This window comes from Haemorhous mexicanus, chromosome 3, assembly GCF_027477595.1.
Source record: "Haemorhous mexicanus isolate bHaeMex1 chromosome 3, bHaeMex1.pri, whole genome shotgun sequence".
NCBI lineage: Eukaryota > Metazoa > Chordata > Aves > Passeriformes > Fringillidae > Haemorhous > Haemorhous mexicanus.
In genome coordinates, this window is record NC_082343.1 from 81,147,360 (window position 1) to 81,171,873 (window position 24,514).

General features: G+C 36.6%; 1 protein-coding gene across 2 annotated transcripts in view; it reads left to right on the forward strand.

Annotated features, from left to right (window-relative positions):
• The window catches only part of RNGTT (RNA guanylyltransferase and 5'-phosphatase), a 170,772-nt gene that overhangs the window by 78,612 nt on the left and 67,646 nt on the right, over positions 1 to 24,514 (forward strand). For both annotated transcript variants that reach the window (XM_059842477.1, XM_059842478.1), the window contains exon 12: positions 1,563 to 1,631. In XM_059842477.1, the coding sequence (XP_059698460.1) occupies positions 1,563 to 1,631 (69 nt within the window). The remainder of the gene's footprint in view (positions 1 to 1,562; positions 1,632 to 24,514) is intronic.

Consider the following 24,514-nt stretch of genomic DNA (forward strand, 5'->3'; position numbering starts at 1 on the left):
CATTGCTCTAATAAAAACAAAGACTAACAATAGATTTATGAAAGAATTTGGGATTATTTTATTATTATTTTGTGTAGTCATATGGTAGCAGATGCATTACATTGTGAACTTCAGCTGTAAATTTCAAGATAGCAACAGGTTATAACAGCAAGGTGCAGCTTCAAGTTTCAATTATGGGTTTTCTCTTCCGAACAATTGTGTTTCATTGGATAGTTTCTTACTCAGAATTAAATATTCTTAAAGTACTTTTCCACGTGAGAGTACTCTCATAGTTTGTTTTTTCCAGTTAAATTTTATCTAAAAGTTGAATAGTGAAAGCTTTCTTTGTTGTTGGAAATATAGACACAAATATAGGCTAATGACTGGGTAAGAGAAAAAGCTGGCTTTTTATAGCAAGATGATCAGTCATTCTGTGCAATCAGTTACAGGTTTAAGTGAAATGTGTTGAATCATTATTGTTGGAAGTATTTAGCCAACAGGCTTTTGATCCACAAAACATAAAATTGCATTGCTTTTACTTGTACCGCCATAATGGGATACAAATGTTAGTTCTCAGCTCCTTTCGTACTTTATTGACTTCATTTGAATAATTTAGTAATAATTTGGTCAGCAGGTTGTTAAGTTGAGCTCTAGAAAGGAAATTGTACAAAATTAGCAAACCAGGCCAAAATGATGCTTTGAAAACTGACTGTGATTTACTGATTCTGTATTTGCTATGTTTTATCACTGTGTGGTTACTTTTGCGCCAAAGTTTTTCAAATATTACTAAAAGTATCTACAACTTCAGGACAGAGTCTTCATTTCAACAGTAAAACAAATTGAAATTAATAAAGAGGTATTTTGGTAATTCTCCTAATTTTTGCTATTACTTGTCAGTTGTAATTCTCCTTGGTTATTTGCTTTTCCTTAGGCAAGTCGGAATTTAATATGGAAGTATATCATCAATTCTCATAACTGTTGACTAACTGGTTTCAGTAGTTTGTTTAATTAGATGGTTTTTCTCTGGTAAATTCATCTTGATGGGTATATGTACCTCCATACAGAATTCACAGTCTTTGAAAGCATTAAATAGAATATTCAATATTTGTAGTCAAGATACAAATTAATTCAAAGAGTTGGTTTTACAGTCATGTAGCTGTGTTACTGGTTTATGCCCTAGTTAGGAAGTCTGTCAAACATGAATTTCAAATGATGCCCTGAAGTATTTTTCAGGAAATAAGTTCACTCTAAAGTTCTACTTGTGTGTCAAAATGGCAAATGGATTTTCAAATTTGCAAATGACTGTAGTGTCCTGTATTAGAATTGATATATCTTAGTTTTCTAGTATAAAGAATCATCTTGGTTTCTAAGTATTTCTTTTTGGACAAAGGATTTTCTAGCCTTGAGTATTCTTTGTAGAAACTGCTACTTTGTTGACGTTGGCATTTCCCAAGCTCTAACATTAAACCATAAATAAGCTGTTTACTGGCAAACAATTGCAGTAGTGGCATATAATCCACTACTACTCACTTTGATGTGCATTTCTCTATGGAAAAAGATTTTCTTTCTCTTTTGTTCTACAGCTCCTGGAAGGAAACTTTGCCAGAGAAGTTAGCCATGAAGTGGATGGACTGATATTTCAGCCTACAGGAGTAAGTAGCATAAAGAATGGATTTTTTTCTCCCTTTAGTTCCAGATGAAATTCTCACTCTCCCTCCCCACTCATCCATCTACTAGCTAGCTAATCTTTGTTTTGGTCAGGATTACTTTGCAGTGTTGTTTGTGACTTGTTGCTATCTCATTTGTAGTATGTGTGATTTCTTACTAATCAATGGTGGTAGTCTTCAGGAATCATCTCATGTTTTTTTAGAGTATGTACTGTGGATGTGTGCTGCTAAGTAATGAAGGATTTTCTATGACTGCATGCATTCCTTGAATCTTTCAACCACTGATTTGAGCTCTCATGTTATTTTGCTTTTTCAAGGATGTTCACCCATGAAAATTTCATTAAAATTTGTGAGTCATGTTGTTTTAGTGCAATTGAAAGATGATAAATTCTTGAGCCATGTCTGCCAGTATAAAAGTATATGAGTGGCCTGAGGAGAAGTTACCAGAAGTACTGCAGACAACCAGAAAATATAATGCAAGTGGTTCTCGAGCTAGCATGGCCTCATCCATTCTATTACTCCTCCTGTTGCATCATATACAGTGGATACACTACAGTGTGTATTGTATATTGGCATAGATCATGGCTGTAGCAGCATCCATCTTGACTTTTTTCTTAGCTTGTAAATCATAGGATGGTTTGAGTTGGAAGGGACTGCAGAGATCATCTAATTCCAGTCCCCTGCCAGAGGGGGGTAGGGACACCTTTTACCCCATTCAGCCTGGCCTGGAACTTCCAGGGATGAGCATCCACAGCTTCTCTGGACAACCTGTTTCAGTGTCTGACCACCCTCATAATAAAGAATTTCTTCTGAATATCTAATCTAAACCAGCTCTCTTTCAATTTTGAAGCCATTCTCTCTTGTCCTGTCAGTACATGCCCTTGTCAAAAGTCCCTCTCCATCTGTTTTTGTAGGCCCTTCTTAGATATTGGAAGGTTGCTCTAAGGTCTCCCTGGAGCCTTCTCTTCTCCAGGTTAAACATCTCCAACTCCATCAGCCTGTCTTTGTAGGAGAGGTGCTCCAGCCCTGAGATCATCTCAGTGGTCCTTCTCTGGGCTTGTTCTCATAGGTTCTCATAGGTCTGTGTCTTATGCTGGGGGTCACAGAGCTGGACACAGCATACCAGGTGGTGTCTCATGACAGCAGAGGGGCAGAATCACCTCCCTTGCCCTGCTGCCCTTGCTTCCTCTGATGCAGTCCAGGGTGTGATTGGCTTTCTGGTCTGCAAGTGCACACTGCCAGCTTCTGTTGAGCTTTTTGTTCACAAACACCCCCAAATCTTTCTCCCCAGGGAGAAAATCTTGATCCATTCTCCACCCAGTTTGCATTTGTGCTTGGGATTGCCCTGACCCTGGTGCAGAATTTTGCATTTGGCCTTGTTGAACTTGAATGTTTGCAGAAGCCCACCTCAAGCTTGTCGGAGTCCTTCTGGATGGCATCCCTTCCCTCCAGTGTGTTGACCAAATCAAGCAAGGAATTGTTTTCAATTATCTCAAATTTGACAGATATTTCTACCATTCCAGTTACTCATGGAAAGTACATGTGTACACTTTTCCAGCTGAAACATATTTTTCCTGGTCTTCCTGTACTGTGGATCTTAGCCAGGGTTGATGACTCTCCCATCTGGAAATAAGATACACCTCTCTCTTTCAAGTTCTACATCAGAACTACTAGGGTAAAGAGAGTTCACACTTTCATAAGAAATCCTGATGATATCTTAGAATACAGTTAGAATTTAAAGCAATTGTAAAAGTTTCTCAGAAGTACTTCCCTGAAAATTGGAGGTTAAGCTAAGCAGAGTTACTACAGCTAAATTTGAAATTACCTTTTCTAGTTGAAATGAACTTGGTGAAGAATGTATCTCTTAGTCACTGTTACAGGAAATCAATATCTGATATGTTTCATTTCTAGAACTTGTGTTTTCTGACTTAGCACACAAAAAAATTTATAACCCAACTAAAACAATTTTCTTTTATAAATGCCATAAAGGTTATTCATCTTTAATGTATTCGTTTAATTTAATGTTCAAATTTTAATATTGTTTCTGAGTTTATGGAGTGTAAGTTTGTTGCTTCTGTTAAGCTGAATTACGTGGGTGGAGCAATATGCAGTTTTCTCAGTGTAATGACTTTCTTAGTTGAGTAAGTATAAGTAATTGTGCTGGTTTTCCACTACAGTAATATATTTAGAGTGAAAAATATTATTGTACACCTGTTACTTGGGAAAGAAGCATTAAAGCTGAGTAACTGAAAAGGATGAAGCTGATAGATGTGGCTTTTTTTGTTACGTGATACAGAGGGAATAAATAAATAGGCAACAATACAAGAGCAACAGTATAACAGTGCATAAATGACCCCTTGAAAATACGAGCTGAAATAATTTTTGTGTTGTAGTTGAATGCATGATGTATTAGATCTTTTCAGAGAGAAAACAACAACCTCCTGTTGCTGATTGGAGTGTAAAGCCCTGAACTTTGGTTATTGTGAGGATTAGAGGCCTTTATAAAACCTGAGACCATGACTTATCCAGAAGAAAATTAAGAACCATATTTGCTGACAAAATTGATCTTGCAGAAAAAAAAAAAAAAGGATAGACAGAAATGAAGCTGAGTTTTAGAAGATTAGAGAAATTCAAGAACATCTTTTGGGAGCTCATGAAATCCAGTGTGTATTTTGAGGAGTACCCAAATGTAGACAGGAATTGAAGCAAAATCACAAAGAAGAATGAAGTGGCAGCAGAGGAGGATAAACAGAATGTCAACATGTACAGGCAGAAAATTTTTTGGGGAAAATTGCCCACAGGTACCATATTTTTGGTAGGTGAAGAAGAATGCAGAAGTTAACTATTTAATACAAGGAGAGTTGAGCTTATTAGTTCATACTGTTTGAAAGTCTTTTCTGAGTTTCCCTTCCACTCTGCCCTGGTTTACTCAGAGGTGCTCCTCTTGTTGTCTATTCTCAGACAAAGGCATCCAGACCTGAATATGTGGATATTCTCTGCTAGCTATAGGCAGCACTGGTACTGGGAGTCAGTATGGATGAAGAAAGGATATTTTGTTATTTTGAAGTTTGGTTTAATTCTGATTTGCAATAAAACTAAAAATATCCAGAAATATCTGTGAATATGCTTTTAGCCTCTAAGAGTCCTTGGTTTTTCACTTTTCTCTTTGGTTTGAAGAGATTTGGCATCAAGTGCCTCTAGTCCAGGTTTGAGAAATTGGTATGCTTTAATGAAAAGGGACTTGTGAAAAAGTTTTACTACTGAAACTAGGGTTTCAGTTAGATGTAAGAAATTTTGTTTTCTTTTGTTAGTATGCCTGTCTAAATTCTTATTATGAAAAACAAGGTTCTTGTTCTGAAGCAGAAATTATTTTGCACTGTGATCCATGATGGTAGAAGCATTAAGGAGTAAGGAGATTGTTTTCTGCCTGTGCAGGTTAGTTTATTTTGCAAGATCAGACTAACAGAGCATTATTTTTCCTCATTCATTGATTACTTGAGTTACTTATATTGGTTATTGCTCAGGGTATACAAAAGCTTTCATTTCACAGTGACAGTTGAAAGGCAATGGCTGAGGCATCCCATCTCCTTCTGATTTCTTCCCTTCTCAGTGTGAAAGCTTTGACAAATCATGAGAAGAGTGTATTTAGTGGACGTGATGGATGTTTTTGCCTCGTTAATGATTTAAGAATGATTTGTAGTAGCTTGATGTGATTTGTGATTCTTACGCAATTTCTGCTTTAACATATCCTACTCTGAACAGCGCCATTGCAAGAGACAAATATCTTCTTACTATTGCTTCTCTTCTTCCCTTTGTACTCTTTTTCTCTTCATGCACTCTCTTTATCCAGCAGCCCTTTCCTCATTCCTTTTGATTTCCCTTTTGTGTTTCTTCTCCCTGACACTTCTTTTCCTTACATCATTGTCTATCCATTTAAGATCCTATCACTATAACTCCCATATGTCTTAATCAGCTCTATTCCATCTGATCAACTTTCTGGTTCTACTACCTGTAACAGGTTGGCAGAGCAGGGCCCGAAGGTAAGTGCTAAGTAGGAGTAAGACAGAGCAGCAGGAAACTTCATGGACAGGGATTTTTAGCTTGGGATAATGCCCCAGACAAAGATTGAGTTAGTTTAAAGGTGAAAGCCACATGCCTTATTAACAGATTCCAAATGCTTGTGTAAAGATTGGAAGCTTTCAGTCCTTTTTTTAAAAATGTTGCTTCTAAACAGGAAACTTCTTACATTTGTTTTAGAATACTTGCAGGTTAGCAGCCTGTATGTTTTTAAAGAAAATCTCAGAAATGGCCTTTTCTGATGGCAGAATTCACTCCCTGGCCTCTGCCCACTCATCAGTGAAATTATTTTTCATGTCTACCTTGTTAATCGTACTTTTGCTAAATATCTCAGACTGTCTAATTTTTATGCTGGTAATCTCCTAATAACCAGCTTTCTTGCTGACTAAAACTATTACTTTTCCTTTGCTTCGGGAAAGGATGTAGGAATTATTTTGTTTAGCCAAATAAATGAAGACTCACTGGCCCTCAGTTAGGAAGGCCTAAGGACAGATTTTGAACATCTGTGGAAAGCTTGTATCAAAATTTAAAATCTTCTGGTTTGTGTTTGCTTCCTGAGCTCTGTTATGTTTTTGCATTGGCTCAGGCTGATTTCTGTTTGGTACTCCTCCATGCTCTCATTTTGGATGAGAAATAAAGTCCATTTGTGTGGAACTGGGATTTTTAGAGGGAAGGACAAAGGGCAGCTGCTGAGCTCTGTTCTTCTAAGATAAATGTTATTTTAAAGAACAGCTGAATTATTTAACACATAACTCCCCTCACTGAATACTAATGGAAAGCTTAGCCTTTAAAATGAAAGAATAATGAATAGGTTTTTATAACTGAATAACATTGCATGAGTTATTACTATATCTTCCTTCCCTTCCCTTGGCAGACTTAGTGGTGATCTGAAATGCTTGGTTGCCTGTTAATTATTTGTGCTATTCCCATTGTATAATAGGCTGTGTTATTTTCTGTCATTGTGAAAGTTCTTCCAAAATCGCTGAAGTTAAAACTGAATTAAATATCTCCAAAAGATACCACCAAATAAAATATCTCCATGATTTGTTTCATTAAGCAGTGCCAGTTTGTCATAAATAATCTTATATAATTGGAAAGCCTTTTCTTCCACAGTATATATTTTATCAAATGGTGTGTAAATCTTTAATCATAGGCATAGTCACTTGCTGGCTCATTTGTGAAGCTCAGATATCCTGTTTATCAGTGATGGGGTAACAATTATTGTCATGTATTTCTGGTGCAATAGCAAGTAATGGCAGACTCAGATATACCAAATATACCCTCAATACCAAAGCTGATATATAAAGGCTTAGGAAGAATCATATAATAGCATATATTTTTGCTTCTAAAAAATACATGTTTCTGGATTTAGTTTTCTATTTTTGTAGTGATTCATGTAAGATTTGGAGGCAATGGAATGGAATAGAATGGAGCAGACTATTTCAGCTGTAAGGGGCCTACAGAGATCATCTAGTCCAACTGCCTGACCACTTCAGGGCTGACCAAAAATTTAAGCATATTATTAAGCACATTGACCAAATGCCTCTTAAACAGTGATTGCTCTGGGGCATTGGCTACCTCTCTAGGAGGACTGTTCAATGTTTCACTATCCTCTCAAGTACATAGATACATCCTGATGTCCAGTTTAAAACTCCCTGACGCAGCTTTCAACTGTTCCCACACATCCTATCACTGGGAGAAGACATCAGCACTGCAGTTTGTTAACACAGATGCTAAGACCACCTGATTTTTTTTTTTCCTCTGGAGTTTGCAGCAGAACGAAGGAGAATCTGGAGAGAAGAGAATAATTTTCATCAGTCTTTTGTGTTGATCCACATTACTAAAACCTTTCATTTTTAGAGTATCTCTTTGGTAAATGTGATTTTTTCTGTAAGAGTAATGTTCCCGACTGAATCTGTTGCTGGTCAGGGGATGCTGTTGTCATATCAGTATGCACTTTTGTGCAGTTGTAGGTTTTCCTTTAACAGAGAACTTTCTGTCAATCTCCTGAAATGCCACTCTTTTCTGCCTATGAATAGTTGTTATATTCAATTTCCATGGCAATGTTCCTTGCAATTCATCTCTTAAGTAGCTATTCCTATCTCAAATGCACCACTTTTTAATATGTTTTAAAACATACCCAAATATATTAGCAGTATGCAATATTCCTTTGAGGAGTTTTCTGTGACTATACAAGTGAAACTTTTATACCAATTCAAGTTTGTCTTTGTTCACTTGAGGTGACTTGTTTTCTACTTTTTTTTTAAATCAGAAAACTTGAAAATTAAGAAATGCTAACCCAACACCAGTAATTAAGGTCTTATTAAATAAATTACATCTTATTTAATTAAATTGTTAGACTCCTAGATACCAGTACCATGATTTTTGAATGTAGCAGATTTTTATGATTTCCACTTACTTTCCAAGAACCTGAGAACTCACACCTAAGAAAATATCTACATTTCCCTCTTTCCCTTTATGAATAATTTTTGCTCTAAATATAGTAAGGTTGGGGTGTAGCAAAAGGTTTTCTTGTTTGACTTTCTTCTCTTGGTCCTCTAGTACATTCAGATTGAAATGCAAACGTATTTGCTGTTTGCCAGAATTGTTTAACCTGACTTTTTTTATTATGTCAGCCTGAATAGATGTCAGTGCCTTGAGTCTGATTACCTAAGGAGAGTGTTGGTCTTAATTGGAATGTTGTCTCATTTGCTTGCTAATAACCTGCACTGCCTGACATTCTCTGATTTCTCAGGCAGTGAACTGCATTTATGGGTGCTATCTAAATGGGTTCTTGAACTTATGTCATGCAGTTTAATCATTCTGCCTGCCAGTGGCAGTAGGAAAGATCTTTCCTACATTATGTGTACTAGTCTTCCTCGGGATTGTCAATTGACATTAATTTGGTGGTGTCTCTGCATATGTTGTTTAGGAAAAGAAAAAAAACCACTTTCTCTGCCTGCTACTGTTTTAAATGTTGGGAAAATAAAGTTGTAGAATCATCAATAAAAGCTTTCAAAAATGGTTTTTGCGTAGTTTCTTTGTCTCAAAGCAGGCTGTCAGGGAACTTGTGGAGTGCACTTGTTGTCGTGCTTCTAACTATGGTTGCATGTATTTTCTAACTAAAATAAATAGATAAATATTAGGAATATATACTGTAAATGGGATTTCAGGTGAGAATACCAAAACAATGGTCCAGCTTTTGCAAAACATACCTGTTTTAAATGAGTAGCTCTGTATTCCAAAAATCACATTAATTTATATGTGTTGTGTATCAGTTTTGAAAAAAAAATCTCTTTTATAGCTGCATAGGGAAATCTAAGAGATTTTTTGATTTGAATCAGTGAGAACTCTTTACTGAATCATCTGATTCAGCTCTTGAATAGATTAATGAAGTGGTTACTTGTCTTCATGGCAGTGTTCTGACTCACCCTGAAATTTACAGCAATCTCTCCAGGACTAAGAAGCTGATGGATCAGGAATGATTTGGAAACTGGACAATATAGTAGAAAGTATTTTGCCAATACTCTCTTTTCTTCAGATCCCAGAACAGATATCTATAAACAGAGTACTTAATTTATGATCCCTCTGTACCCTTTCTACCAAACTGAAAAGATTTAGCAAAGTAGCTGGAAGAACTAGCTTGTTGTGATTGTTTTCTCCCAGTTCTGATTTTTTGTACATGGCAGAACAAGACAGCCAACAAACCTTTCAAGTTTTCATGAAAATTCTTCATAAAATGTTCATATTCTTTATTAGGCAGGAGCACAGGAGTAAAACAAAAATAGTGGTATCAGGATAAACAGAATATTTAGCTACATCTCCATCCTGTTGCTTAGTGTAATCAGTAGCCTAGCATTTCAAAAAAATGATGTATATACCTGAGATGTGATGAAAGAGGATGACTTTCAGAGGAGGATCAGCACTTGCATTGTGGTATCTGGATGGCCAAAACATTTAGAGACACTTTTTTTTAAAGCAGAATGATTTATTCTACATTACCCTGTTATTTGTAATTTGGAGTGTTTACTGGGTCACTGTTCTTATAAATAGCAATTTTGAAAATGCATGCTAAATACCAAAGGGTAACTGAATTTTTTAATTATAAGAATATTTTTCTTAGGTGCTAGCATGTATTATTAGATAAATCTTTGAAGGTCTGTGCATATTGGTGACTGCTCATTTAAAATAATCATGCTCATGATACTGTACAGAACAGTACTCTGCAAGGTTCAGAGGTACCTATGGAATAGTATTCTGTACTGAAGAGGTACAACAGAACACTGTGTGATAATTCAATCTCCTTTTGACTGACAGTAACTTTAGTTTCAGTTGTAATTGTACTTTCTGTTCCTTTCATCAGCTCGCTTAGCCTTAGATATTACAAAAATAGTGAACTAAGTTCATTAACATGATTAAAAATGAAAGTCTGGAGCTTGGTATGAAAGTTATAAATTGCTTCTATGAAAATTTCATTGTCTTCCACTGAGGTGCATGGTGAATAATTTAGATGTGATTTTATCATACAGGTCTATTAAGTACAGAGGTAGAAGGGCAGTGCTGGACTTCATGCCTTGATTATAGAAGTCAGAGATCAGAAACCTGATGAAAGTTTCCTATGTAATTAGTGCAGATATTCCTAAAGCAAAAGCTTATTTTCTTTTTATGCTGCTAGTTGTGTTTCTGAAATGAAATTCAGTTTTTTCCACAGTACTCTAGGAGCTTTCCACTGAAATAGGGGAATGTACAGCTATGATATTTCTGCTGGTTTGTTCCAAAAGGGGAAAATGATTACAAGTCTTAGCTGGAAATTTTCTCAGGTTGCCAAAATGCAGGTGTTCTATACCCTTTGAACTGTTCTTTAAAAACCAGTTAGTACACTTGTTACATCCTGTCTGAAAGTTTTGACAAGTTTGAACTGACAAACAGTAGGTTGCTTGTTTCCAAACAGTGATCACTAGACATCCCAGGGAGATCTTGAATCTGTATATTCATCCAACCACTGAAACAAAACATGGTTTAAGCAACATGATATTCTCTAGAGAACTTTTAACTTATGAGAGCAATTGAAATGTGTATCGTTGGGACTTGTCAGACAGTGAATTGATGTTGCCATTTTTAAGGGAAAATATGGCTTGTACTGCTGGTAATGAGAAAAAGGAACCAGAAGAATAAAGAGTAATTCTAAATAATTTTGGAAACAGCTGTTTAGCAAATGTAAATTGACCACAGGATCCAGTGCTCATAGTGCTCAGAGCTCAAAACAGGTGAAAAAAGAAGTTTGCTATGTGGTTAACAAAATAAGAGTTTCAAGGTTGTTCCTTTTGTCTTCAAGTATAAAATGTAAAATTCCAATTTCCTACTTAAATCTGTTCTGCAAGTTGTCTGATGCATATGATGGTGAGGAAAATGTGAGTTTAGTTGAAGAAGAGACTGGCAGAGGTCAGTATTTGCTAGTTTTTAGGCAGCGTATTCCTTTGAAGCAGTTTTACCATCAAATAACATCAAGCAAAGGAAATTAATATTTGGCTTTTGGGGTTTCTTCCTCCTACTCTTCTAACAGAGCTGGCTCTAAGACCAGTAGAAAAAAGCAGTTTTGCTTTGTTTTTTTACAGATTTTTTTACAAGTATCATTTTTAAGTAATACAGATTTTTCTGTAAGACAAACTTGTGTGTAGTGAACCATATTGGATATATTATATTTTGGAAACCTTCAGGGTTTTGTTTTTTTTTTTTTAACACTAGCATGCTTTTGGAAGAATATGTTTGATTTTTGAGTAGAATCAGCTCTACTCTCTAAAATTATATATAAAGCATGGGACTGCTTCTATGTACAAAGACTGGTAAAGTTATTTTTTAACTTATTTTCAGACAGCTTATGTATTACAGTAATACAGTCACAATGCTGTTCATTGTTACGGGATTCAGTTTATACTTTATATTTCATTAAGTACTTGACCCAATAAAGAACACATGTAGCTTTTCATAATTTGCATATAAACAACCAGATGAATGATTTTTGTGATTATTTGTGACATTTAAAAAATTTCTGCAGGATGAGCTCTATTTTCTATGCTTGCAAGACCTGGTATTTACTTGCAAAAATGTCAGAGGTAATGTATTTTTGTACCCATTTGCACTGCTGACCCTTTTCAGTTTCTGGATGGAAGGGACACACAGTACCAACGGGTGTTGTATCTACTAAAAGTCAGGGAAGTGAAACTTTGCATTGGTCATCAGATCAGAAAATGGGCCAGCAAGCATTGCCACAAAATTGATCAGGGTTATTATTTTTTTCAGAGTCCTGAACTGCATAGAGATAGATCACAAACAGGACCAAATTTGTCAAATAAATTTTCATTGAAAATCATTCCCATGGCTCTGATTGCTATGCACTAAGCTGGTCCATCTCCATGGAGAACAGCTACAATGCTAGTTGGAGTCTTTGTTCAGCTCGTTTTGAGAGTTTTGGTTGCTGGGTTGGTTGATAAAAAATTTAAATCTTTGTATAACAGCAGGCAACAAGGGTTGCTTAGGTGTAATTATATATTTTTATATTTTTTAAAATTAATTTTAGTTTTATGTGTCTTACTCTGTAGCTCCTTTTATGTGTTTCATGTAAAATGCTATTGCACATCTGACAATTGTTGCATGGAGTCAGAGCCTGTAGTAGAAACCAGCTGTAATATAATTATTCTTTACAGTGCCATCAGTCCCTTGGCTTTTTTCCCAAAAGACAATGTTACTCAGACTTGCTTTATCACAGTAATTAGTTTGCCCTTATACTTATGTTTGACTTTGATACTGCATTCTTGTGAACTATTAATGTTTTTAATAAATCTTTATGGCTGATAGATATATGGAATGTTAATGGAACAAATACTAAATAAAAACTGGGTTTAAGCTAATACCTTGTCTTGGAGCACCTTAAAGTGGATAGCTACAGTGCCACAAATGGTGTTACTATGGAGAGAGCTTCTGTTTCCATGACATTTGCTTGCATATTGTCCTAGGCCTTCAAAAGAAGTAGGATTCTGTCCTCTATCAAATTTGGTGGGTGTTATTTCATTACTTCTGAAACTTCGCACTCAAATCAAATCTCACTGCAGATATATATGAATTAATTTCTTAGGAATATTAATGGTGACTGGCCAGGAAAAAAAATGAGGGGAAAAAAGTTGTTAAAATTTTGATCATGCAGAAAGCAAGAGTTTTTTGATAATATTTTCAGATATTCCAGCTTGATTTTGACTGGGTATACTGCTCTGCTTGTACACATCTTGGTTGCTTAAAAAAGCCTACTACTATTAAAGAAGTAAAGTAGAATTTTGGTGGTTTTAGGAAAGAAATATGTTTAGCTGTCTAATGGCTTTATACTGTGATAACTGCCTTGTACTGAAGGGGAATTTTGAATAACAATAAATTTTTAATTCAATTGCTCACTATTTAAGATTCAGTTATTGGCTTATGGGTTAATTACAAAACTTCTTTTTTTCTTGAAATGAAAGAACTGGTTTTGAGATATGAAAATCTCGGCAGCTGTTCATAAAGGGGAGATTCTTCAGTGGCTGTTAGGGCAATGTCATGGTCACCTGCAGGCAGCTTTTGACTGCTCTCTTGCATTTCTGACTGCAGTCACACATGCTCACAGTTCTCTTCTGCAAGATTGCACTTACTTAAAGGCACATGGCTGTGATCCCCAGGGGCTGGAATAGAAGGGGTTAGGGAACAATACTGGTTGTTGAACACCAGCGTGTGACCTATTCCCTCCTGTACAAAGGGTGCTGGGCAGGAGGGATGCAGGGAGTTAAACACCATTAAGTATTCTTATGCCACCCTGAAGACAAAATTGCTTTCCTTCTGTTCCTAATGAACAGCTGACTGTTGTTCCCTTTGTACAGCACTCTTCTGCTCTAATTAGGTTTTAGTGTCTCAGAGTGGTTTTGTTTTTTAATGGTCTTTCTCTTTTACCCCCAGTTGTGAGGGGGAGTCTAAAGCTTTAGATCCTTTATAATACCTTCTTGGAGCATATTATTCTGTAATATGTCTGTTTGCAAGAGTTATAAACAGTTGTCAGGACCTAAGCTGCTACCCTTTTTGAAACCCATTTTTTCCTGAGCTTTTCCCAATTTCACACATTTTGAAAGCACAAATACACATATGCAACTGAGGAGAAAATGTGCTCAAAGGCCTAAGAATCTAAGTGTCATCTGTGTAGTGCAGGTAAAACTTTGATCCATCTATTTTAGTATTTTGGTTTATGCAGAATGGTGCTTCACCTGATAGTCTCCCTCAACTTTCTCTGCAATCATTGTTATATGTTGTCATATATATCAATTTACCTAAAATGTCTTTGATTTCCACTTGAACTGAATTTCTAGATCTTTCTGCCAAAACCGACACCACTGACTCCCTGTCTGCTAAGATTCATATTTTTTGTCCCAGCTTTAGAATTTAATTTCAACAGTTAGCTTGTTGAATGCTTTTGGTTTATAAGAGCCATGCTCTCCTTCTGTTGAGGATGTTCTATACAAGAGAAAAGGTTTTTACAAGACAGCTCATAAATGAGCATGGTACTTACTGTTCTTGGTGTCAAGAGAGATGTAGTTCCATGTGGCTCTCTAATTCTTTCTGGAGTACCTGCTGGATCGATGACTGGTGAACTTGTTCACTTCGTTGTCATCTGTACCACTTACTCTGCTTTAATAAAGTTTTTGAAGGATTCTGTTGAAGTTTCACAAGTAGGATTGAGCTTCACAGAGATCTAATTTATTAGCTCAGAATTCATACTAGCACGCTCTTCATTATCTCAGCATTTTAGTTACATTTATATTGAATTGATAAACTCACTTTATCTTGCAGGTTGGACGAGATTTTTAAACTCTCTTCCAAATATCATCACAGAGTCTTGCTTGAATCAGTGATACTATTTTTTCCTATGGCATTCTCAGTTGTGTTTTATGTTCTAGAGGTTAAGGAAAGGACTGTTGTCTTTTTATGATATTAAGTAAAAGGATGCATGGGAGAGAAATCAGATTTGAGAGAAGCTTCTCCTGAGCTGGCTCAGGTTTGTCTGCTTTTGTCTCCCAGAATTTCCCAGTGACTGCACATCAGACATTTCAATTCACTTGATGGATGCTGGTGATGTGGCACTATGAGTTGCAGTTCTCTTTCTTTAGAAATATAATTCTTTTTTTAAAATACTTTGTACATTTGTTTATGGAAAAGTTGTCCTTAACTACTCCTTCTATTCTCCCTTGTTAAAATGTTAAACTGTTGAATAGCAGCTAAACCTGATGACATTTGTTTTGGCAAATGGTAATTGTCACTTACCCCCTCCCCTAATTCTTTGGCCCTTCAGCTGCTTGCCTACTGGAAGCACAGCTACATTAACATTTAAACGTTTGGTATAATTAAAGAAGAAACATTTAAGGAAAGGGAAAGGAGGAAGAAGTCTGATTTCTAACCCTTCTGCCAGTAACAGAATGAAAGCTCTCTGCCAGCAGCAGAGAAGTTGGAACAGGTTCTTCATGGCAGTTGCTCAATCCCAGTATTCAAGCCAGAGATTTTGTGTTGCATGTCTGATGAGTGTTTGTGTGGTCATGCTCTGTAGAAGGGGCTAAAAATCTGATGTTGCAGGAACTATTGTTTGGTTACAAGGCAATATTAACAACTTACATCAGAGCCACTGCTTTTAATGGGAGAATGTGCTTCCCAAGAAGATTAGCAACTAATTTCACAGTAACTGTATTTTTTTTGGAGTAATGTTCTTAAAATACAACCTATATTTCTTTTCTCTTTGCTCAGCAAATAGCTATCCTATTCAACTTAACCTGTTCTTACCCAGAGACACTGACTTGTTTGTTCCTATGTCAGAACTACAAGGATTAGTTTCACACAAAGAGTGGGCAGGATCCCTTCATTTTCTCATTTGGCATGGTATGTTTTTTCTTCTTAGACGAGGATTTTCCCCTGCTCATTATCCAAATTAGTCTCCTGAAAATGCAGTTTTAAATTGTATTAGTCTTGTAGGAGACTTGAAAGAGAAAGTACATACTGATTTTTTTGAATATACATTTTTCCCCACTTTGCTTTTCATCTCTGAGCACGTCAGCTTCCTACTTGCCAAGTGAAAGCACTGCGGAGTGCACGCTGAGTTCTGCTGGTGGGACTTAACTCCCATGTTGTATGAATGTTTCCTTTTGAAAATACGGATGTGAAATATGTGCTTTGCTATATTCATGTCAATGGCTAATGATGAATTTAATATGATTAAAACTCACAATTTTATAATTTATATACTAGAATACAGAATTGAAAAGGCTAGTTTCTATTGTTTCTTATAAAATACCACAGGATGCCGTATTCCAAGCAAGACTCATGAATATTTAATTCAAGGAGATTTGTAGCCCTGTAAGATGTAATAAGCTAGCCCTTAATGACAATTCTGTGTAGCATACATTTAGCAACATGTAGAAAAAAATCCTGCTGGCAATTCTGTGCATCATCTTTCAGGCATATCTGTTCAGCTTGAGGGGCTTTTTATCACTGGAATTATAAAGAGAAATTGGACTGTATCTGAGACCAACATGCTGCAATTTCTTAGTACTTGCATATTTCTCCTTAGGCTCAAACTAGCTCAAAGTTCCAGCCTACTGATTGCCTTTTGGTGTAAGGCTGCATTCTTTTTTTAAGATTGCATTCCTCAAGAAGTATTTTGAAATATATTTTTGCATCTTTTCTGTTTAAGTTTTGTAGTTTTCATTAATCTTCCTGGGCTCTGAGGGGATTTTCTGCAATGTTATTCCTGGTATACTGATTATCATCATAGCGTACTAAAAATGTCAGCAAAACTGATGTTATAATGAAGCCTTAAATTTACAGGTTGGAGCTTCTGCAAATGTGGCCTCTAATACTGATAAATTACCCAGCTTCCAAATTGGGTTATTGTTGAGAGTCAGCCAAAAGCACTGCTGCTCAGTTCATGGAGATTCTTTTGTTGTACCAGGATGCTATGGCTGTCAGACTTGGAGCACTGAATACTTCCCACTGATGCAACCCAATTTTTGTGGGACTTCTAGGAACATTTGACTACAAATTAACTAGCCAAAAAGAAAGAAGTCCTCTGAGAGACTGACTTCCTTCTTTCTCTGGTGTAAATTTAAGTGATGACTACACTTAAGCTTCAGTTAGGATGGAGGTGGTAAGAGTGAAAGGGCAGAAGGTGAAGAGAGATTGGTGCCATAGGGTTTGAGAAATGAGAGAAGGTTTTGGCTGGTATATACAACACTTTAAACTTGTAAAGAGATATAAACAGTAAGGCTCATAAAACAAGTGATGCAGTGAAGCAACTACACATCACTTTATACAATGAAAATTGATGTGTTCTCCAACGTTACTGGCTTCATGTGACCAAGGTTTTTTTCACAGTAAAAGTGTGAAAGGCAGATTAGATGGAAGATGATCTCCCTAAGAGTCTTTCAAAGATTTGTTGTGTTGCTGGGGCAGAAAGAAGAATAATATGCTTTAAGAGACAAAAAGAAAAACCAGTAAAGGAGTGAGCCAGGTTTCTGGTTCTGTTTTATCTTGGTTCTCTCAACAGTTTATGGACAGCTGTATTAATCCATTTAGCTTCTTACCTCTGGGTTTGTTTATGTGTGTTTCTAGACAGGTAGAAATTAACAATGTATGGCTGAGAAAATGTTATATAGATATGGGCTTTTCCATTGTATAAATTTCTGGTTAAGGCTGTTAATGAGTTGTGAAGCTGAATTTGAAACAAAATTTCATATGGAGAAGTAAATACAATAGTTCCTGGTGACAGTTTACACTGCTGCTACATGCTGAGGCCATCACAGTTTAATTTAGTGATGGAAAGTGCAATATTGAGTGAAATACAGCAGTGGAAGACCAATTGAAGTATCTTAAGTGTTGCTATTATTGTGTTAATTGTTCAGAAGACTTACATAGCACATATGCAATGAAGTTATAAATGAGGTCAGTGACGGTGAAAAATAAGAAAATTACAAAATAATCAATAGCAATATAACTCAAATGTCTTAAGTAGCAACCATGGAGCATTACCAATTCCTTTGACTATGGGCACTATAGGTTTTTTTTGTCAGGAGATTATTTGTCACAAAGGTAGAAGTAGGTAGTTCTTTAGCACTTACCTTATTTTGCCCAAAGTAGAGTTTATAATCAAAGGCAGACACCAGTTGGCCCATTTTGGATCACATATACATTAGCCAGTGATTTGAAGCCATTTACTTTTTCAGTTTTGCTTCAAACCCATGTCTTGGAGTTTCTAGGTGCAGACCATTAAATTCAGTGAAAGGACAGAAATGATCAAAAATAGGTTTCTGCTGCTCATAGTAATGTGCTGTGGGGAGGAGGAAAAAAATTTGAGGCTGCTATATTTTGATTGCTATAAACATTGAGGTTTGGCTGTGATCGGAACTAAATTTATCAAATATTAATATGATTAACATGCAAATAATGTTAGTTATGAATAAAATGTCCTCATATTTTTCTCCTTGCTTAATGGAATATTGAGAAAAGCTAATAGTATAGCTGTGAAACAAGATGTTTAATGAAGCTGGAGGTATAAAGCTAAATTAAAGTGCAAGAGGAGAAGACATTTAGCCCACCAATTACCAAAGAAGTCCAATATAAATATTGCATTAGTTTGAGGATTAGAGGCACCTTTCGAAAAAGCAGTTTTCTATTAACATATTAACAAAATTATTTCTCCATTCAGGTTAACCTTCTAAACCTGATTTGCATTCAAGTGTTAAAATCCTTACTATAAAACATAATCTAACCGTATTTAAATGGGTGCATGTTTTGCTTCTTAGTCTGGTATGACAGTTAAGTTTAATATTTCATAGGTAATTTTGATTATAATAGCTTTCATTCTACTTCATATAGCTTCAAATCACATTTTCATTAAAGACAAATTGTGGTACAATAACATTTTCTCAAACAGATGTTCCAAAACAGTTATTCACAGCTAACCAGTCCTAGTGCATTAAAAAGTATCATTCCTACTTAATTCTTTAACTTTCTAAAGAAAAATTTCTGGAATACAGGTGTGATTGTATCTTAAAACACAATAATTTTTCCTTATTTTGATTTTTAAAGTGGAGGAATGGAAGAATTAACACAAATTTGTTTGACTACATGGAATTAAAACAGCATGGAGACTTCACTGTCAAGTAATGGTTTATTTAAAACTCTGTTATCTGGAGTTGGCACTATCATGCTTTTGGCTTAAACATGGACATTATATTATTTAAGTTTAGCCAAGGACCTTGTCTTTCCTCCATCTTTTTGAGTCTCTAAAGTTACTGTTGCATATTTGCTTTCAGTGATGTGACAACATTACTTTGTATAATGTCTGGAATTCATTAACAGTCTTATTTTCAAGCTGATCAAATATTTATTGAACTTCAGTGTGTCTATTCTGATCAAATCACTGAACCAGGCAAAAGCTGATGTTTAGTGATGACTGCAGCTCTTTGATTGTTCAGGTGGTTTGAATCAGTAATTTAGAACACTAAGCATTAAAAGCAGCATTTATTAATTTTTTTTCATTAAAAGAGTTTTATAAAGTAAATTAATTTTTTTTTTTGTCATCTTTTAGTTAGGGCATCATGGTAGTCTCTCCATGGTTAGACACAGGATGTGCTTGGTGGAGGGTTTGGTAGAACATATGAAAACTGTTTGCATGAAATTGGAAAGCATTTGAATTGTGTTTTGGAGCTGTCTGAAGTTTGCAGCCATTTTGTGTTCTTAAATATTTTCCATTCTGTGTTTAGATTCTTGTGTTTTGTCTCAACTATGAAAATGCCTTTCAGAACTGACAGATGTCTGGAAAGTACCAGTGTTTTTCCAGGAGTTTTTCTTAGCCTGATCACTCTTAGGAGTACTTACAAATCACATTTCCCTGTATTTCCTTTACAAATACAGGAACAGTTGACTCACATTTATTAAAAGAAATGCCATCTTTACTATTTCCAGAGTTTGTACAGAAATTATGTCAAGTTTCTACAAGAAAGAAATCAGTATTTGATACATTTGATTTGGTTTTTAAAGGACAAAGGAATCCAAACAACCTTTGAGACACTTGAGTGCCACTGAAGGGGTTTTTTTAAAAGCACCTTTTTTCTTTGGAAATTATGCAACTTTCCCTTGCTGAAATGCATTTGTCAAAAGTTTCATCTACTGCATTCATTCACAGAAGTTTCTTGGATGCCTCTGAATTCTTCAGACTTTCCAAGAGTTCTCTTTCTTCCTCTGTGGTATGTGGAATTTATTTGGTGAAGACAGATAATCAGTTTGGCCAGCTCTGATGTATTTTAAATAAGAAGTAAATACGATGGTTTAGCGCAAGAATGAACAATAATATTTTTCTCTTACTGTCTGATCTTTGGTCAAAGTAGAAAGTGTTGTGTAAGTGATGTTTATTCCAATGTCTACTTCAGATCAAAGCACTAATTTTATTCACTTTTTCTGTGTATCAGTCACACACCCTGTTGCATGAATCTGGAGGCATTTGCTCTTGGACATTGTTCTCCTTTCTCTCCTAGACCACCAGCATTCAAAGTAGCTTTCTCTGTGGGTGGGATGAATAATTTCCGGAGCGGGTTTGCTGATGACCAGTGATCACCACCAAACACCGTAAATGCAATAGTGTACCACACTGTTTGCCTTCACCTCTGAGGACGTGGGTTAGGGGTGATTCCGCTGCTCTCAAAGCGGTTTTTTCAAATAACCAGTTTGGCTCTGGCATCAGTAAGAAAAGCTGGACTTTCTGCTCCTTAGCCAGGGAGTGCAGTGGTCCTATGATCAGACTGGTACATCCCTTTCTTCCAGTTCCCAGAGTCCTGCTCAATATACAGCAAGAGCAAGCATTAATCCATCAGTAACCAGGAAACTTTTGGTGCAACATTCCTTTTTGCCTAGCTTTTTCTGGCAAAGAAAATAGAATATATGAGGAATTACAGTGGTGGTCTGTGGGAACTATGGGGAGATTCTAGGTTGTTTGTATGGGCACTTTGAGGAACAGAAAGAATTAGAACTGAGAAGGGAAGCTGGAAGGGATAGAAGGCAGATTCTTTAGAAGGAGCTAGTGGTTGCAGTTTAACTGCTGGTAACTTATTTCCTAAAGTAGATTTTGGTTTGGTTGTGTTTGGGTTTTTTTCCTTTTGATTTGTTTCTTTTTTGTTGTTGTTTTTGTTTTATTTTTGTTTGTTTGTATTTGGTTTTTTGTGACAGTTAAAGAAGTACATTACCATGAAGACTTAAAGGGTTTTAATGATAGTGTTGAGATTTTGCTTATGTTTTTATGGTCCTGTTGTTAATATTTTGAACTTTTCAGCAAATTTACTTGTTTTTCTGAAAAATCAATCATGTAGGGTTGTGATGGTGCTTGAATACAGCAAATGTGGGCTGTATTTCCAGAAGTGTGTTAAGTCCCAGCTAAAGGCATGAATCTGAAAAGAATTATTTGAGCTAGTTATCAACAGCTCTCAGTGCAATGCAGAAGAACACAAATACACTATGGCTTCTGCTGTATGGAATATTGGAATAGTAGATTCAGTTCTGTTGCCTGTTCTTCTAAAGGCTTTTGTGAAATTATACTATGATGATGTGTATATTAGCCAATGGGGAAATTATCCATGCAGTGAGACTCCGACTTACTCATTTTATCTTAAAAAGGGAAGTAATTGTATGGAGAGCCAGGCTTCAGTCTAAAGCAAGGCATTAACAAGACTCGGTGTGGAAATAAGCATTTTTAAGCACAACTATAATAAACAGCTGTGGTAACCTCCCTAAGATACATGTTGTGATTTCTTCATTATGTGGTATTTTTCATAAAAATGTCTTGTATTTTGAATAGGCATTATAAACTTGAGATAAACACTACTGTAGTTTGAATAGGAGTTATAAGCTTGATATAAACATTGTTCAAGGTTCTCTGTCCTTTATGCAACAGAGCCAATGATCCCAGTAATGGTTTCCAGTCTTAAAAATCTATGAATATACAATTGACTCAATGGTTGCCTTTGAGCTTGTGCTTTCTTGATCCATTGTTGTGATTTATTCACATAATCTGTCAACAATGCTAGCAACTTCTGTGTCTTCAGCTCATTTCTTTATAAAGTCTAGCCTGAAATGATTAATTATTGGTTATAATCCATCCTTTGGTTCTTTATAATCAGTTCTTTTGGCTCTTTAAAATGATCCAGGGTCTGAAGTGCAAGAAAATAAAAAAACATTTTGGGTAATGATTCTGTCTTTATGTTTACCCAGCTGAATGACAACTATTAAATTGGTCAGGCCAGCAGCTGCTCTGTGGACTAAGAGGCCTCAGAATTAAGTAGTGCTCTTCAGCTAAAACATTTAACACTGTTTTTCATTGTAAGAGGAGCAGATTTGTTGTCATTATAGGTTTGTCATAGTTAATGTGGCAAACTACGTTAAATGATTTAAAAGAACTCCAGTAGATTCCCAGTCTTGGTTAGCCCCATCCTCTCCCACCTGCTCTGCTGTCACTCCTCAAAGGTACTCAACATTTCATACCTCTTGGGCAAGCATGACAATGCAAACAAACCTTCCCTGAGCTTTCTGTGCCCTTTATTTTAGCTTTCTTTCTAATTTGGTGTGTGCCTGTAGTTGCCAGCTTTGCAGCCTTTGGATACTTTGCAGGGCTAACTCTGACCAGTTTACTGAGGAGGAATTAGAGCTGTCAAGTAGCAGCTCTGTGCCATTTAGGAGAAAAGGAAGAACTGGGTTATTTGCTGGCTTCGTGTCATTTGGAAGGAGTGAGGCAAAATATGGAGGAAGGGAAATGTAAGGTGGCCTGTGTTAGCTGCTGCTTGCACTTCAGCAGGATGGTATTTAAGAAGGGTTATGGGAGGTAGAGCTGGCTGGTTAGACTTTGTAGGATAGTGAGATATCCACCCTTGTAAAGGAAACCTTCTTTTCCTCTTCTTGATGAGACACGAACTTCTCTCTTGATCATCCCACCACTTCTTCCTTTTCAGTCGCTAGGAGAAACTGTTTGTTTTGTCTAGACTTCAGGCTGAAGTCACTCAGCCTTCCAGGTGGGTGTCTTCATGGTGAGTCAACACCACCCCCCACCCCAGACTGCCTGCCCAGAATGCAGTCCCAGAAACTAACCCCGCTCTTCCTCCTACAAAATACTAAGCAGAAACATCTATCCCATGTGAAAGCAGTTATTTGGAGTTAAAGTTTATCCTCCTTATGGGCCTCTGATACCTCCATTGTCTAGGCTTTCAGCTTTCTGCTGTGCCAGCCATTGAATGCAAATGCTGACACATGGCTTTAGGCAAATCCCAAACCTGTGTGTGAGGCTATCTGCAACTGACTAAAAATGTGTCAGCAAAAGTTAAGATAACAGAACCTGACGCTTTGAGAGCCAGCCTTTCTCTTGATCTGATGGTAGATGAGAAAAGAGTGGCCCCCTCTTTGGGCAGCTGTGGAGGAAGTGGCAAACTAGACTTAGTACTCTGGGACAGGACAGGGGATTGCGGTTCAACATGACCAGCAACCCATAACTGTATCCTGCAGTGCTAAAATGTGTTGTCATCTTATTGCAAAAGCTCCATACCTTCTTGGTGATTTCTCACGGGCAGCTCCTCACCACACTGACTCCTACTCCTTCACAGCCCAGCTAAAAAACCCCAGCTCTCTCCTTAACCAGCTAACCCACTCTTTTGTAGTACTCGTCTTCTTATTGGACACAGCTGTGGCCTGTTAAGGGCAGGCCTGTTCCTAATCTTTGGTGATTAGTACAGCTGCAACTCCTCAGGTGTGAGATTACCTTCTGCACTATCTTTATTTTCTTACGTTCTATCCCCCCACAAAAATAGTTCTAACAAGGGTCTAACAAAGCCCTCATAGTGGTTTGACTAGACCCACTTGAACCTATGGAATTGAGTCTGAGGTGAGAAATCAATGGGTTTAGTAGCCTAAGAGGGATGCCAGAGGATGTGCTTTCTGCTTTTTCATTCCAGGGTATTGGATGTGCACCTCAGTTTTAGGGTCATTATTGTATTCTTGCCTGAAGTTCAAGATGCCCATAGTAGGGGCACATTTGCAATGCTATTTCTGACACATCTGTTGTCCCTGATCTTCATCTTCTTCATGAAAGTAAGAAGGGCCTGAGGTTTTACCAGGACAGAATGGCCACAGAAGATAGTGCCTTTATATGACAACTACTACTACTACTACTACTACTACTACTACTACTACTGAAAAGATAAAAGAAATGTTGGGTAGATGGTGAGTGGATATAAAAAAAGATGTAAAAAAATGTAAAAATTGGAGAGCTTAGGGTTCATAGCCAACTGAAGGCACTGTTCATAGCCAGCTGAAGGCACTTATCCTTATTTCTTTGAAGCAGCGTTTCAGGATGTTGTAGGGTGCCTTTATAGCTCAGGTTTGTTTGTGCTTTGTAGGCACGAAGTAGCAATGCAATGGAATGGCCTTTGCCCCTGATCTCTGTACTTTGGCATGAAGGGCATTAGGTGTGTCCCTGAAGGGAAACTCCAAATTTGGTGTTACATTGATGGAATCCAGTTTGCATGCACCAGAGCTGCCGAGCTATTGAAACTAAAATATAGTAAATAAGAACAACTGGGGCATTTATTGTGAATGTTTGTTGTTTTTGCAGACTAAAATGCACCCAATATGGCTGCTAAAACAACAAGCAAGCAAAGAGAGACACAGTTTTTCAGAATAATTTAGACTGGAAGGACTTC